This window comes from Ochotona princeps, chromosome 13, assembly GCF_030435755.1.
Source record: "Ochotona princeps isolate mOchPri1 chromosome 13, mOchPri1.hap1, whole genome shotgun sequence".
In the NCBI taxonomy this organism is placed as follows: domain Eukaryota; kingdom Metazoa; phylum Chordata; class Mammalia; order Lagomorpha; family Ochotonidae; genus Ochotona; species Ochotona princeps.
In genome coordinates, this window is record NC_080844.1 from 55,114,273 (window position 1) to 55,129,914 (window position 15,642).

Here is a 15,642-nt window from a genome sequence, read left to right on the forward strand (position 1 = left end):
TCACCATGGGTAGCATCTAGAATCTTTACAGAACACGAGACTGTTGTTCTAGGGCTGGCACACAAAGATGGATTAGACTCACACCACAAGGCTTTCAGAATAATTCCTCCATGATAACTCAGAAACCCAGTGTCAGGGAAAGACAAAGTTTTTTGACCTGCTACATAGGTTTCTAAGTAAGGAATGTGTAAGTGCAGAGGATGCAGCTCCCGAAGCCTGGCTGCTTTGGTTCACAGTCCAGCTCCACATATGTGGGGTAATCTGGGACAGTTACTGCGTGTCTCCCTCTCCCTATCTGAAAAAAAATGAGAATAAAAATAGTTCCTACCTCAGAGTTGCCGTAAGAGCGAGATGAATTAATGCACTTGAATTGTTCATGGCAGTGATCAGCATGTGGCAGGCTCTGAAATGTTAGCCTCTCATATTATTCTAAGAATATTTCGTTTTGGTCCTGGATGGTGGAAGCTTTAGAAGATGGTGGAAATTTTGCACATTTGAATGTGCCCTCAGTAGGCTGATTTTCTAGAGAAACCCTCTGCTCTTCTCTCGGGCTCAAATCGTGCATGAATACTGACTTTTGGGTCTGATCCAGGTTGGAAGTGGATCATATTCCCATGGAGGTATTGTGGAAAAGAGAAGGGAGGGTTGCTCCTGTCATCAGTCTGTCCATCTCAACTAATCTCTTTCCTTCTTGGTTTTTCTGTTTATGTAGAATCTAGGCAGAGAGAACTTCAGAAAACCTGTGGTAAGTCTTCTGCCAGCATTTGAGTCTTGTCAGAATCAACTGTCAAAGTTCATGAGAGACTAAGCCTTTGTGCTCCCCCTGCAGCCCCCTAAGCCAGAAGACCTGAGCATCATCTGTTTCACCAGTGGAACTACAGGTCAGTGCCCAGGAGGTCAGCCAGAAACCTGGCTAGAGTACTTGACCACTGATGGTCTGGTGAACACACCCCAAAATGAGTCCTGTTCTAAGACTTTTGAATGTGGATTTACAAATGGAAAAACTTAAGCATAAGGAAATGCTCAAAAACTTTATTGAATACACTGGGATGTGTTAACATGCTATAGATTTTAAGAGTCTTTAAGGTTACATTAGAAGGTCAATCCTCCATCCAGCCAATCCACCACTTTCTCAATATGATACCACTAGAAAGATTATACTCAATCTTGATAGCTCAGTGATGCTTCACTACAGATAACTGTACCCCCAACTCTACATCTAGCCATATATTAGAACATTTACTCATCTCTAATATGGTTCATAATTATCTACAGTTACAGTCATCCAGTATGCCCAGTTTATAAGACTTAATAATATCATTAGGCAATGTTGCTATATCTGAATTCACAAACAAAGGAACAGTACAAAGGGGGTTTTTGTTTTCAACTATGTCTGAGGTCATGGCTAAGCCCTGTGTGGCAGAAGGATGTTTATGATCCATTGAGTAACAGAAGCTGCCATGCCATTGGTCACTGAGCATGTGCCCTCTGCAAGAAAGACACAGTGATAGGAAATGGTCTTAACTCTCCAGAAAAAAACTAAGTCAATCTAAATTCTGCTAAGGCTACTTTCCAGCTACTAAAGGATCTTACTTCCCACCTCTTATTTCTTACAGGTGACCCTAAAGGAGCTATGATAACCCATCAAAATGTTGTTTCCAATGCTGCTGCCTTTCTCAAATGTATTGAGGTCAGTAGTCAACTGAAAAAGAAGCCCTCATTTAAATTTGAATCTCTTATAAGGTTTTTATTCTTGAACTTAGAAAAGTCCCAGAAGGGAAAAATGGATTGAAGGCTTGAGTGTGGTCTTGTTTGTTTTTCTGTAAGTTCACCTATGCAGTTAGAAGCATATGAGAGAGTTCTAGGGCAATCCTTGGAAGGGGTATTTAAATCTTCAATGGAAGAGAAAATTTGTAATGTTGTCTTCCAATGTTGCAGTGTTATTCCAATGTGGTCTTCTTTCTGTTCCCTCGTCTGTAGCACAATTTTCAGCCCAACCCCAACGACGTGACTATATCCTATCTTCCCTTGGCTCATATGTTTGAGAGGATTGTACAGGTGAGTATCCAATGTTCCTGGCAGCCATGGGGAAAGGGTCTGCTGTCCTCGTGTTTATTCCAAAGGCAGCCTTTATAACTCAGGGAATTGGCCTCTCGGAGTCCTAATTCTGGCATTACCCCTGGCTGCTATGACCCCTTCCTCTGCTGAGCCTGCCTGTGCCCAAGGGGCTAATACTTGCTCCTGCCTCATAAGGGTGGGGGAGCTCCATGGAATCACAGCCAAGAGCTTACAGTCTACACCTGAGTCCAAACTGACACATGAGATGCCATGTCTTTTCTTACAATTTATTTTGGTTAGCATTTTTCAAAGGGAATGTAGGGTCAGAGAAGAGTAATTTCCCCATAAAAGAGCAGGGATGGAACATTGGAGCCACTCCAGGCATGAAGTATCACAACAGGCATTTTCACATCACCCCTGAAATGTGTGAGGTGGAGCTGTCACTTGGTGCCTCTGCCTGAGGAGTGCTGTCCAGCTGGGAGCCAGCTCCAGGCTTTTCAGCTACTCTGAAGCTGATGTGAAAATAGAATACAGGACTGCCCTTTCAGAAATACAAATGGTGTCATCAAAAAGTCTTCCCTCCAATTCTCCCAAAGACTTCTTCAACCACCTTCTGGTAGGTTGGTACATAAAATATCAAAATGCAAGATTCAGTATTTACTGATTTAGACATCAGTGCCTCCAACTCAAGCATTGATGTCTAATTAATAAAATTGATTTTTAATAATACAGCGTTGGTCCGTTATAATTCTTTGTGGATTTTAGAATCAGCTTGTCAATTTATTTTTTGTTTTCAAAGATTTTTTTTTAATTTGGAAAAGTAGAATTAGAAATAGAATGAATGAGAATAAGAGAAAGAATCTTCCATCTGCTGCTTCATGACTGCAATGGCCATGGCTGGGCCACGCTGAAGTCAGAAGCCCTGATCTCCATCTGGTTCTCACATGTGCACTGCAGGAGCCCAACTACTCAGGCCATATTTCTTTTTTTTTTTTTTTAAAGATTTATTTTATTTTTATTACAAAGTCAGATATACTGAGAGGAGGAGAGATAGAGAGGAAGTGGAGCTGCCGGGATTAGAACCAGCGGCCATATGGGATCAAGGCGAGGACCTTAGCCACTAGGCCACGCCGCCGAGCCCACTCAGGCCATATTTCACGGTCTTCCCTGACACATTAGCAGGGGGCTGGATGGAAAGTGGAGCGATGCGAACTCAAACCAGTGCCCATATGGGATGCTATCACTGGATGAGGTGGCTTAACACACTGTACCACCAATGCCAGCCCCTAAAAAATTCATTCTAACAAAACTTAAAAAGAAAGTGAGCATTTATGAAATTGGGAAGGCCTGAGTTTAATGGACTGTGTTTTTTCTTAACAACCTGTCATACCTGTTCTGTCACCTCAACAGATATGTGTTTGCAGTCTCTCTCCACGGAGGATCTGAGTTCTGACTTTGGGAGAGGGTCACCCCATCTCCTCATTTCTGGGCAAGGTGGGTACCCCCAAAAGCAGTCTCTACCTCTGAGCCCTCCTCTTTACTTCTGCTTCTAGGCTGTCATATATTCCTGTGGATCCAGAGTCGGGTTCTTCCAAGGAGACATCCGGTTGCTGCCTGACGACATGAAGGTGCTTAAGCCCACAGTGTTTCCCACAGTGCCTCGACTCCTTAACAGGATCTATGATAAGGTATTAACCTCACTTCCACTGCGGCTGTCCTGAATCAGACGGAACTCTGAGTCTTGGGCTGGGCCTCAGAGGGTCTCTGCTGTGAAGGAATCAGCTCCATTGCTGTCTACTGCTACTGCAAGATTCCATTTAAAGCTGCATTTATACAGTATGGGAAACCATAAGGAAAACTCCCTCTCCTCTGAATAAGATTACTGGGGAGGAGGAAGAGTTCACCTTGGGGAGCCCCTGACTTGTCAGCTGCTTTACTGGACAGCTGTGACTGATTTCCTGGCAGGTTCCAATCACTGACCTTTTGTTGAGATGCCAAGCTCCTGGTAAATATTTCCAATGCATACTCTGGGTGTAATATAGACACGCTTACTGTCTCCAATTTATGAGGAAACTTAGCCTTGAAGATTAAATAATCAACTCAGAGGGGCAGGAACCAGAATCAAATAGTAAAGGCAGCTTTTGCTGCCCTTAGTCACAAATCTGTGCTCATTAGGAATTGCAAAATGGTGATTAAAAAAAAAAATGTTTATTCCTCTTGCAATTGTTATGTCAGATCCACAGAAATGTTATAATTATTTGATTCCTCCCTCTTATTGATCAATCTCCAGAATAATGAATGGGTACTCCAGTAGTCTTCACAAATAGCCAGCAAGTTTTTCTTGGTCTTTTTTATGAACTCACAGTTTTCATATTTGTGTGTTTAATTCATTTTAGTTATTTGTGAAGTTCAACTGTCCTTTCTTTGAAGTTGGGAGTGCCAATAAAGCTGCTTATGCGTTCTGTAAATATAATTGGTAACATTAGATATGTTCTTTGTTTTTCTGGCACAAGATGGTCTAAGCTCATCATGTATGTTTCTCATCCATATCTTAAGTTGGTTAATAACACTAAGTAGTCCTTAGTGCTGGGCATTTTTTTTTAAAGTATCTCTATTTAAAAGGCAGAGTTAGAAGCTTGGAGCCAAAAGGAATCAATTAACATGGCCATCCTTCTCATGCTTTGCACCTTGCCCCGCTGCCTAAATTCTAATATTCTGTTTTATTCTTGGGACTCATCAGAGGCTAAGCTGGAGCACCTGGGACAAGACAGCCAATGTTCTAGAACAGAAATGCTCTCTAAACATTGGAAGTCCTGATCCTAATAGGATTGTTAATAATTCAAACCACTCTCATTATATGCTAGAATTGTTAGATTTGATTGTTACAATTTTTGTTCATGTTATTGGGCTTTTTCTCATTTTTGAGAGACAGTACCTCATACTAATAAATTATATTACACTGTTTAGTTCTCTTTTTTTAATGAAGGATTTTGTTAACATGAGTTTCCAATTCTCATTGTCAGTGACTTGTAAAGAGAAAGGTAGAGATAGTGAGATGCTGGCAAGATGATAACATGATAGGTAAGGGGAGGGTTGACATGGAAGATGGCTGGGGAGGCAGTCTTCAAATTTTGAACTGAAAAAAATCTTGATTTCTTTTTTTATTTTTAAGAAAGATTTATTTGCTAATTTGACAGGGCACAGTGACAGAGAAAGAGCCAACAGACAGAAATCTTTCATTTACTGGTTCATTCCCCGGACAGTCATAATAGCTAGGACTGGGCCAGGCTGAAGCCAGACTGGAGCATAGAACTACACCCAGTTGCCCCTGTAGGTGCAGGGATCCAAGTATTTCAGTCATCTGCTACTGCTTTTCCAGGCACATGGTCAAGGAACTGGATCAGAAGTGAACAGGTGGGATTTGCACTGGCATTCCTAAATGCTGAGGTTCAACTGGTTGTACCATGATGCTAACCTTGGACTTTGATTTCCTTTCATCTGACCTCCTGCACCATAAAATTTTAAATACTTGAATATGAAATATAATCTTTCATTTTGGAAATAATTAGGGGGAGGTCTTTCAATTGGAGCGGGGGTCATTCAATCCATTAGTGTTAGACATGGTTGATCAACTTAAGTTACAAGAAGACTAGGGGAACTAGAGTTGTGGTATAGCAGGTAAAGCTACTGCTTATGACACTGACATCTCATATGGGCATGAATTTGAGTCTGGGTTGCTCCGCTGCCAATTCAGCTCCCTACTAAAGTGTCTGGCCCAAGTGCTTGGGCATCTGTGCTCATGTAGGAGACTGGGATGAAGCTCCTGGTTTCATCTTGCCCAGTCTTGAATACTGCAGCCATTTGAGGACTGAACCAGTGAATGAAAGACCTATATCTCTGTCTCTCCTTGTCTATGTAACTGCTTTTCTTATAGAAAACATAGCACCCTTTTAAAAAAAGATTTATCATTTATTTTTATTGAAAAAGCAGATTTACAGAGAAATGGAAATTGAGAGACAGGTCTTGGCGAGAGCTGAGCCAACCTGAAACCAGGAGCCGAGAGCTTCTACCCAGTTACCCAAGCATTTGCAGGTTCCAAGACTTTAGGTCATTCTCTGCTGCTTTCCCAGGCCATAAGCAGGGAGCTGGATGGGAAGTGGAGCATACAGGACATGAACCCGTGCCCATATGGGATCCTGGCACTTGAGGGGGGGAGAATTAGCCAGTTGAGTCATTGTGTCAGGCCTATAACTTTTACATATGTATATAAATTCTTTTTAAAAGAAGGACTCTAAGGTGCTATCTGTTGAACAGTCTGTGTTAACCTAGTACCCTCAGAAGACTTTGTAGAGAATTCTTGACCACGCTTTGCTAATCTTCGAATCAAAGCTGTTTGCCAAAGACCAGAAATCAGAGACTGCTGCAGCTGTATGTGTAGGAAATTCACTCCCTTCTGGGTGAGGCCATCATCTTCTGGGTTCAACACTTAGCATCCCAGTTCAGGACTGTGGGCCATTCTTTATGAAGCTGAAAAGCTAGAATGCACCACCTCTTACTTATGGATCAATGGTCTTGGTGAGTATTCTCAGATTTCTAATTCAGAAGCACTGTCACCCTGCAGGTACAGAATGAAGCTGACACACCCCTGAAGAAATTCTTGTTAAACCTGGCCATTACCAGTAAATTCAATGAAGTAAAAAAGGGAATTGTCAGGCGGGACAGTCTGTGGGACAAACTCATCTTCAGAAAGATTCAGGTAGATATTCTGACCACCTGCTCCTTTGCCTATTTTGCTTTTCCTCTCAGATGTAAGCTCCGCTCTTGCTGAAGGTCCTCATGGACTATCTGTGTCACTTGTCCTTTGAGATATTTTTGTGTAACTTTGCCATTAAAAGGAACTGGTAAAAAGCGTAACACAAATTTTATTTCAGTTCCAGCACTTTCTTACTCTCTTAAATGGCTTACTGAAATAAGCAATTGAATGTGGCCCCAAATAAGTTATATGAAGGAATTAAAAACAGTGCAAGCTGTAGTCTCCGAGATGGATGCTGATGACAGTCAGAATGCCAGCCCCTATTCTAAAAGCGTGTAATTAGTTTACTTCTCCTAACTCTACCAGGTAGACTGTGATACCCAATCTTACAGTGCAGGACACTGAAGTCAAGACAATAGGTTCCAGCAGCTCTTGTGTTCGTTTCTTCTGAACAGGACAACCTGGGCGGGAAGGTTCGCTTCATGATCACGGGAGCTGCCCCCATCTCCACTCCGGTCCTCACGTTCCTCCGGGCAGCAATGGGGTGTCCGGTGAGATCTCACTTTTACACAGATAATGCTCACTATTTAAATAAAAATGAAGACACTACTGAAAAGTAACAAAGAGCAAATCACCCAAAATCTCAAACTTGGCTTTCTATGTGTTTGTCATAGAGTAGTAATCTTGGCCACATGTTTGATATTTTCTGTTCTCATTTTCTTCTGCCTCGCATCTTGCGATAGAAAGGTTTGAAGTTTTTATGTCTGACTGATTCATCTTTCCTGTCTGTGGTTTCCAATAGCTCACATAAGACCTGCTTACCCTCAGGGTTCCAGAACAATGTTTTTTTCTCTGCTTTCTGATGATCTTTGAGGCTTCATTTCTTTTTTGTTTCATGATTGAGCCCCATCTGGAATTTGTGCAGGGCTTAGACCTGGACATTGTCTCATTTTTGTTCCAAATGGAATCCTCCATTTATTCAATGAGTCATTCACAGCATGAGCAAAAACAAGGAGGCAGGCACAGGCTTATCCTCGCAGCAAATAGCTCCTATTCATAGAACTGCAATCAAATAGGATTCTGAATTGATGCCAGAGATCTGCAGTCTTTCCAGTTAGCATCCTCTTGGCCAATCTTTTGTTCTTTAAGATATTAATTTTTATTGGAAAGTCAGATATACGGAGAGAAGGAGAGACAGAGAGAAAGATCTTCCATCTGCTGATTCACTCCACAAGTGGCCGCAACAGCCAGAGCTAAGCCGATCTGAAGCCAGGAGCTTCTTCTGGGTCTCCCATATGGGTGCAGGGTCCCAAGGCTTTGCACCATGCTCAACTGCTTTCCCAGGCCAGAAGCAGGAAGCTGGATGGGAGGCAGGGCTGCTGGGAATAGAAACGGTACCCATATGGGATCCCGGCACATACAAGGAGAGGACTTTAGCTGCTGGGCTACTGTGCTGGGCCCAGCCATTCTTAATATTATCCTTTCCCTCAGCTCCTAAAATCAGCAGAAAGTCCCACTCCCAGAATCCTTTTAGAAACATCTTCTGTAAGCCTTCCTCTATTTCTACCTACTCTGCCTACCTCAGCCACACCACAAATGCCGAAGCCTATGAACTTGTTTCCTGAAACCAGCATCTCTCCAGTCAAGATTGTTTTCTGTACTGGGAGGTGGCAAACTGCAGCACAATCCAAATCTGGCCCACCACCTTATTTTTATAAATAAAATTGTACTGAAACATAGCCATGTCCATTCCTTTATACATGGACTATGGTTCGTTTGTGTGACTTCAGCGATTTCTTGAAACACAGACTTGATGGTTTACAAAGCTGAAAAATTTGAAGTACTTTTCCCTGGGGGACAAGGAGAGGGGTGGGGGGGGTTGCTATCCTCTCAAGTGGAGTTACTTTTCTTTGAAAATGTACTCCATTCTTGAGTGGAGTCTTCAAGTCTGATCACCACTGGCTTGCATATTGCATAACACATAATCTAGTTCCTCAGTTCCTTGAAATGGCACATTTTAAATGTGAGTTTCTATATTGTGGTCTGTTGTGTTCAAGTGAACTCCCACTTGTAAAGACTCAGCACATTCAGCATAAATTCAAGGTTTTAAGACTCTGAGTGGCATCCAAACTTTAGTAAACTTGCTTTCCTTGTGTCTCAGCCCTAGGGCACAGCCTGCTCCCACTTTAAGTACATCTCAAAGCTCTTTGGTTTTGCAGGTGTACGAGGCTTATGGGCAAACAGAATGCACAGCTGGCTGTACAATCACAAATAGTGGGGACTGGACTTCAGGTAGGTCTCCCATCTATTGGACAAGGGGTGCAGTGGTCGGGAGGACCCTATCTGAACCAGGAATTCTGACTTTAGATAACCTCATTGCTTTGCACTGATGTGGCCAAATGCCCAGCTTATTTTAAGTCTTATTCTTCTAGCATTGATTCATAAATATCCCAGAAATATGCCTGGAATGATAACTGTTTTATGTGTTTTCCCACTGACTTGGTGTGGTGTATTCTAGGCCATGTAGGAACCCCAGTCACTTGCAACTATGTGAAGTTAGAAGATGTGACTGATATGAACTATTTCTCAGCTAACAATGAAGGAGAGGTAAGTCATGTCTTGGGTAGTTGGATAGTCACGGTGGGATATTCAGATGAATGTATCATTGTGAGCAGCCTTTGGTTTCCCTCCTTTGAGATATTTAGCAAGGGTTTACCCATCTCTTGAGATTTTCCTGTCCCTCACCCTCACCACTGCTCACAGGGTGGTGGAAGCCATCAAATGACTGAAGCCGGGAGCTGGTGTTGTAGCAAATGCTTATGCAGAGTAGCAGATTTTGTTATCATCACTATCTTGTACTGTCTGGTGTGCAGATCTGCATCAAGGGAAACAATGTGTTCCAAGGATACCTAAAAGACCCTGAGAAAACAAAGGAAGTGCTAGACAGTGATGGCTGGCTTCACACTGGAGACATTGGGCGCTGGCTCCCTGTGAGTATTTTGTCATAACTTCTGGGAATGTATGCTGTGGGACTGGGGGAAAACAATGAGTTTACAGCACAAGGGGCAGAGAAGCATGTAGGTAAATTAACCTAGACAGCTGGAGAGCAGCAGATCTGTGTCCTATCTGGCTATGACCTGCTTCTCAGATAGAGAACATAACAATCAAGAGAACCTCACTTTGGAGTTGGGAGATCTGTGTTGTAGTCACAGCTCTTCGTGAAGCAACTGTGTAGACTTCATTTCAAACCATTCATAAAAAAACACATATTAAGAAAAGGCTGTGGAACTGGCACTGTGACTCAGTGAGTTAAGCCAGCATTTGCAATGCTGGCATTCCATGTTGGGGATGTGATTTAAGTCCTGGCTGCTCTGCTTCAGATGCAACTCCCTGCTGATGCACCTTGGGAAGTACTTAACTGTATTTGGGTCACTGCTACTCGTGTGGGAAACCTGGATGGAGCTCTGGCTCTGGGCTTCAGCCTAACCCAACCCACCCATTACAGCCATTTAAGAAATGAACCAACAGCTTAAAGCTTTATTTCTTTCTCTCTCTCCCTCTTTGCTTCTCCCTGTATCTGCCTTTCAAATAGAGTAAAAAGAAAAAGTATGCAGTGACTCCGAATGTTTTTGCACAAACATAAACATCTTTTAGGTTTTTTCAATAAAGCTGTTGAAATACCCTTGGAAAGTTCTGAGAAAGTAATTTAATGTGTATTTAGGAACTGCCAAAGCTAAACACATCTTTCTCGAGGTCAGAGGATACTTTCAGCACTATGGCTGCAATCTGTAAAACCAAGACAAAGATCAGCTGCAATATTCTCTTCTTATTCTTTATCAAATGCAAGTACAAATCAATGGCACTGGTAGTGTTCCGAATTGAAGACAGGATTCTTTAACAGGTCAGAATGACAGTCCTGGGCCTCAGAGTTGGTATCACAGTTCTAAAGTGGAACAGACTGACTCACAGCCAAGGTGATGTCTCCAGCAAAGGGGCAGTAAAGGTGTAGCGTTCTGTTCCTTTTCTTTTATGGAGACAGAAACTGTGACTTCATAACTTCATGAGTCCAAAACATGTGTCTTTTAAGAGTTTCAAAGGAAAATGCTCCTTTTCAGTTAATTCAGAGAGGTATTTCCAGAAAGAGGCAGGATTTCTAAATCAAGAAGAAGCTAATGTTTGCTCCTCAGTGACTTTCATATCCCTCTCTGTGCAAGAGAGCAGCTGTTGCTGATAAGTTAGCGGTGACAAGCAGTTGCTGTGGATCCCATCTGCTTTCCCAAGAGAGGACATGGTGGTGCGGTCATATTGGAGCCTTAGAATCCCTAAAGAATTTCCAGAGGGTCTTTCTTGAAAGTTTTGGCTACTATGTGCTGGGGAAATAGGATAGAACTTGATCCTGAAACTCCTTTGTTAGTGTTCAAGATTCAAGGTAGATTCAAAGCATGGTTAACCATGAGACATCCAAGAACACTGAACCTCATGACATATACTGGTGTGTACCTTAATAACCAGGATACCTTCTGAGAAATGTATAATGAGATAATTTCATCATTGTGAAAGCATTGCAGAGTGTCATTACACAAACTAAAATGCCTAGGATGTCCATTGGTGATATGATTTTATGGAAATGTCACAGTGACTTTAGTTTTTGACCAAAGTCTCATTGTGGGGAATGGAAATGATTGCATGCATTTATAATTTTGGGTTTAGTTGTATGTTGATAATACATGTTTTTGCTTAATGAGTGTGTTCTAATAAACCTAGGATGTAGATAATAGCCATATCCCCTCACTGGGTTACTAGTGGCATTCAGATAAGGAAGGTTGCATCGATGCCTAATCGTAAGGTAGCCTTGTTGATGAGTTCATGGTTGGTTCAGTTTCTTGCTCCATTTAGGCTGTAATCATGTGGACTGTATTTGCCACCCACCCCAATTCCAGAATTTAAATCCCCAAGAATTTAAGCTTCTCAGACCAATTAGCCCAGAACTGGGAAGCTGCAAGTGACCTGGATGGCTGGTCAGACTGCTCTCCCTAGCCCTGGTTCTGTCCTAACAAGACCAATTACTGACTTGCCTGATTAACACAGCTGAACTGTTTTAGCTTGCTCCAGGCTCTAACAGGAGGGGAGCCTAAGGAGCAAGTGAAGGAGGTAGAGTGTTATTTAATCCTAAAGTCTTAGTAATAGAGATGACTCCTTCCTGAATCCTGAGTGTTTTGCAAGTAAGAGTAAACGTTGAGTATCCCTTTATCAGAAATGCTTGGGACTAAGTAAGCTTCAGATTTCACAGATTTTTGGAATATTCACATAGATATTGCCAGCTGGGTATCTTTAATCCAAAAAATCTGAAACATTCTGCATTTTGGATCTCACATTTTCTGATTAGGGATGCTCAGCTGGTAATTGCAAATCAAGTTATTAGAAATTGAGTAGTGCAACATTTATTCATTAGATGAGACATTTCTTCATATGCACACCCTAGCAGACCCCAAGGACTTTCTTGGAGGTTGCATCTTGGCTTTCCATCTGGACAGGCAGTACAGATAGGTTCTTGCTGGAAACCACCTCCCTTACCCCCAAAGAGAAAGATGACTTGAAAATCTCTGGAGCAATCAGCTCTAGAGAAGGAAGAGACTGTCTTAGTATTCTCCCTGCTAACACCATCCCTAGGGCTCAAAAATACTGATGACTTTATGTGATTTATACAGAATGGAACTCTGAAGATCATTGACCGTAAAAAGAACATTTTCAAGTTGGCCCAAGGAGAATATATCGCTCCAGAGAAGATTGAAAACATCTATATCAGGAGTAGAGTGGTGTCACAAATTTTTGTACATGGGGACAGCTTACAGGTAATATACCATTTTTAACAAAAACCATCCTCAACTTCATGCTGGCTCCTATGGCTACAGGAAATTTGTATAGGTGTGTTCAAGGTGAGATAATCCAAGCTTGAACAATTCAAGAAATGAAGCCACATTCCAAATCTCAAATAAGACAATGAAAAAAAAAAGACTGAAAACTCTAGGAGACTTTAAACAAGTCAACAGAATAGTTAAAATAGGCTAGTTAAAACAAAAACTCCACACTGCACTTAGTTTCCATTCCAGCACAAACTCCTGTGGCACAATGCATTGTTTTATATATAAAGTACTTAAACTTAGCTTTTGACAGCACAGGGATTGGGGAAGGAGTGGCTGGGTTGTCAAAACGAACAAGGCAGAAGTGCTTAATGGCTGATGTTGAATATCACCTTTTTGAACACGGTGGGATGGAGCATCTGTGTAATAAGATGTTGGGTAGGGAAGATGGTATATGTGATACATGGTGAGGAAAAAGTGTGTCACTAGTACTGAATTTCAGACTTGGGGGAACTAGCAGTGATAGAATCCTGACATCTTTACCCACAGGGGGACATCGATGAGTTAGTTCTCATGTGCCCTTGCATCTTTGTTCCTTTCTTTAGTCATCCTTAGTAGGAGTGGTGGTTCCTGACCCAGACACACTTCCCTCATTTGTATCCAAGCTTGCAGTTAAGGGCTCCCTTGAAGAATTGTGCCAAAACCAAGTAAGTCTGGCTTAGAAAAGTTTCACGTACTTTAATGGGGCTATCATGGGGAATGGGATGTCCTACCAGATGGGGCTTCCTGCATTCTCAGAACTACTATGTTGGAGGAATGTGTCCTGCACCTGTAACAGGTGGCTGGAACCCAAACAGGCTGCAGCATTTAATTAGAATGTATAGAATGGGGAGTTTCAAAAACAGAGCAAAACTATTCTATAATATGTTCATTGTGGGGTGAAAATGAGAAAGTAAAAGAATTATAAACTGCCATCCACAGAAAACCAACTTACATTTAGCTCTGCCCTTTCATCCCACTTTTGTCTTTCATAAATATTAGGCAGGTAATGAGTGTATATTTTTATATCCTGCTTTTACAGTCATTTTGTGTTGGTTCATGCTTATCCTGTCATTTAGACTCTGTTTAAACCAACCACGTTTTATACAATGTTTTATTTCTTAGGCTGTAATAAAGGCCATTTTAGAAGACTTGCAGAAAATTGGGAGAGAAAATGGTCTTAAATCCTTTGAACAGGTATGTAGTACTGGTCTTGGTACTGTGACATTTTTTATTTAAAGTTCCATTTATAATGGGTTTATATACACAATGTCCAAGAAGGGGATTTTAGATTTTATTTTTTTCACTCCAAATGGTACTTTCTATAATTACTTGTACATTTAATTTTTTACTCTTCATTATCCATATTCTCTTCTCCCCACTCATTTTTCCCCAAATTATAAATGCGTGAGAATGGGATGTTTCTGTTCTCTTTACTCTACCATGGCAACTTCACTTTTAAGGAACTGGAGTTCTTCACATGGCACTCAGAGGGCTGTGTGGAAAGTCCACATCACTGATCAACAACCGTGAGTGTGTGTTTCTCTTATTTTCCAGGTGAAGAAAATCTTCGTTCATCCAGAGCCATTTTCCATTGAAAATGGGCTCCTGACACCAACATTAAAAGCCAAGCGTGGAGAGCTTTCCAAATACTTTCGGAAGCAAATCGACAGTCTGTATGAGAATATCCAGGAGTAGGTTAAGGTACACATAGGTGGAAGCGGCTTGATGTGGCCTGCCCATCCACTCATGCTGTCTTGTGAGAATAACAATTAAAAACGATTCTTGCATTTACTTTGTCTTCTCTCCTATCTACTATAAACGTGAGAGATTTTCTCAATATTAAAAATTAGAATTTCTATGCAGAAATAGGTGTAAAATAAATCAACCATGTCCTTCCCATTTTAAATGCTGTTAAGAGTAAGGCTATAGGATAATTTTTATCAACATGGACTTCTTCCATGTTACTTTATAGTAACCTAACTTGTGACCACACAACAGCACTTATTTAGGTATTCCAATGTTCAAATTAAGAGATTCTTCAGTCCTAAAAAGCTGTGTATAATTCTTGTTGTATAGCTATTCCACAAAACCACTATTTTGAGTGAGTTTTAACTTATCATATATCTATTATTGTGAGGCAAATTCCTTCTGTGTTCACTGAAATCTGTATACAGAGGGAAAAGTTTAATCATTGTGAACATTTCCTAAATTCTCTAGCTAGACCTCTGACTTGCAAATATTTAAAAATGGGGCCTATGACAAGTTGTCCAAAAAGAATGTTGTTCTTACAGTGTGATTCACAGTAGCAGCTGGTGACCCAATCTATTCCCTACAGTTTACTGCTGAGCTGGAAGCTGTGTGGGAAGGAGCTCAAAATTACTGTCCAGTGAACTTTTCCAGTAAATGAAGCAAGCACTGAATACAAACCTGCTGTGCTGGGACTAAAGATCTGTGGACAGACCTGATGTGCACACATCAGGCTAATCTTCTGTGAAGGAACCAATCGACCTTTGCCACCTGGAGTACAGTTCCTACCATACTTTACTCCCAGATAACACATGTTGCTTCTACTTGTAAATGTAAACTCTTTAAAATAAACTATTGCAGATACTACACTGTGGTATTTGTTGTCTTGTGGACACAGAGAGAATGTCTTAAATGGTTACTTAAAAAATCAAGTAAACTAATGCTCCTCCAACGAGGCTGTACACTAGAATTACCTAGGAAGTTAATAAAGATATCATGCCTAGGTACTGCCCAGGGATTCTGATTTAAATGGTTAGGGTTCTGCCTAGGCATCAGAATTGTTTAAAAAAAATTCCCAGATGATTCCAATCAAGCAGATTTGATAACTACTGAAATAAAGGAAGTTGAGAGGACCAAGCCTTACCCCAGAGCTGTGAATAACTGGACAAATTCCAACAAACC

General features: G+C 41.3%; 1 protein-coding gene across 6 annotated transcripts in view; it reads left to right on the plus strand.

Moving 5' to 3' along the window:
- ACSL5 (acyl-CoA synthetase long chain family member 5) overlaps positions 1-15,327 on the plus strand; it is a 44,036-nt gene extending 28,709 nt beyond the window's left edge. For 5 of the 6 annotated variants that reach the window (XM_058671013.1, XM_058671009.1, XM_058671011.1 and 2 more), the window contains exons 8-22: positions 713-745; positions 830-881; positions 1,617-1,690; positions 1,981-2,058; positions 3,612-3,746; positions 6,680-6,814; positions 7,267-7,362; positions 9,031-9,103; positions 9,330-9,418; positions 9,685-9,801; positions 12,520-12,663; positions 13,278-13,379; positions 13,837-13,908; positions 14,269-14,415; positions 15,050-15,327. In XM_058671013.1, coding sequence (XP_058526996.1) covers positions 713-745; positions 830-881; positions 1,617-1,690; positions 1,981-2,058; positions 3,612-3,746; positions 6,680-6,814; positions 7,267-7,362; positions 9,031-9,103; positions 9,330-9,418; positions 9,685-9,801; positions 12,520-12,663; positions 13,278-13,379; positions 13,837-13,908; positions 14,269-14,409 — 1,341 coding nt within the window. In that variant the 3' untranslated portion in view covers positions 14,410-14,415; positions 15,050-15,327. Of the gene's footprint in view, positions 1-712; positions 746-829; positions 882-1,616; positions 1,691-1,980; positions 2,059-3,611; positions 3,747-6,679; positions 6,815-7,266; positions 7,363-9,030; positions 9,104-9,329; positions 9,419-9,684; positions 9,802-12,519; positions 12,664-13,277; positions 13,380-13,836; positions 13,916-14,268; positions 14,416-15,049 lie in introns of all 6 variants that reach the window. The other variant, XR_009246450.1, reaches the window with a different exon arrangement.
- Positions 15,328-15,642: the final 315 nt, after the last annotated feature.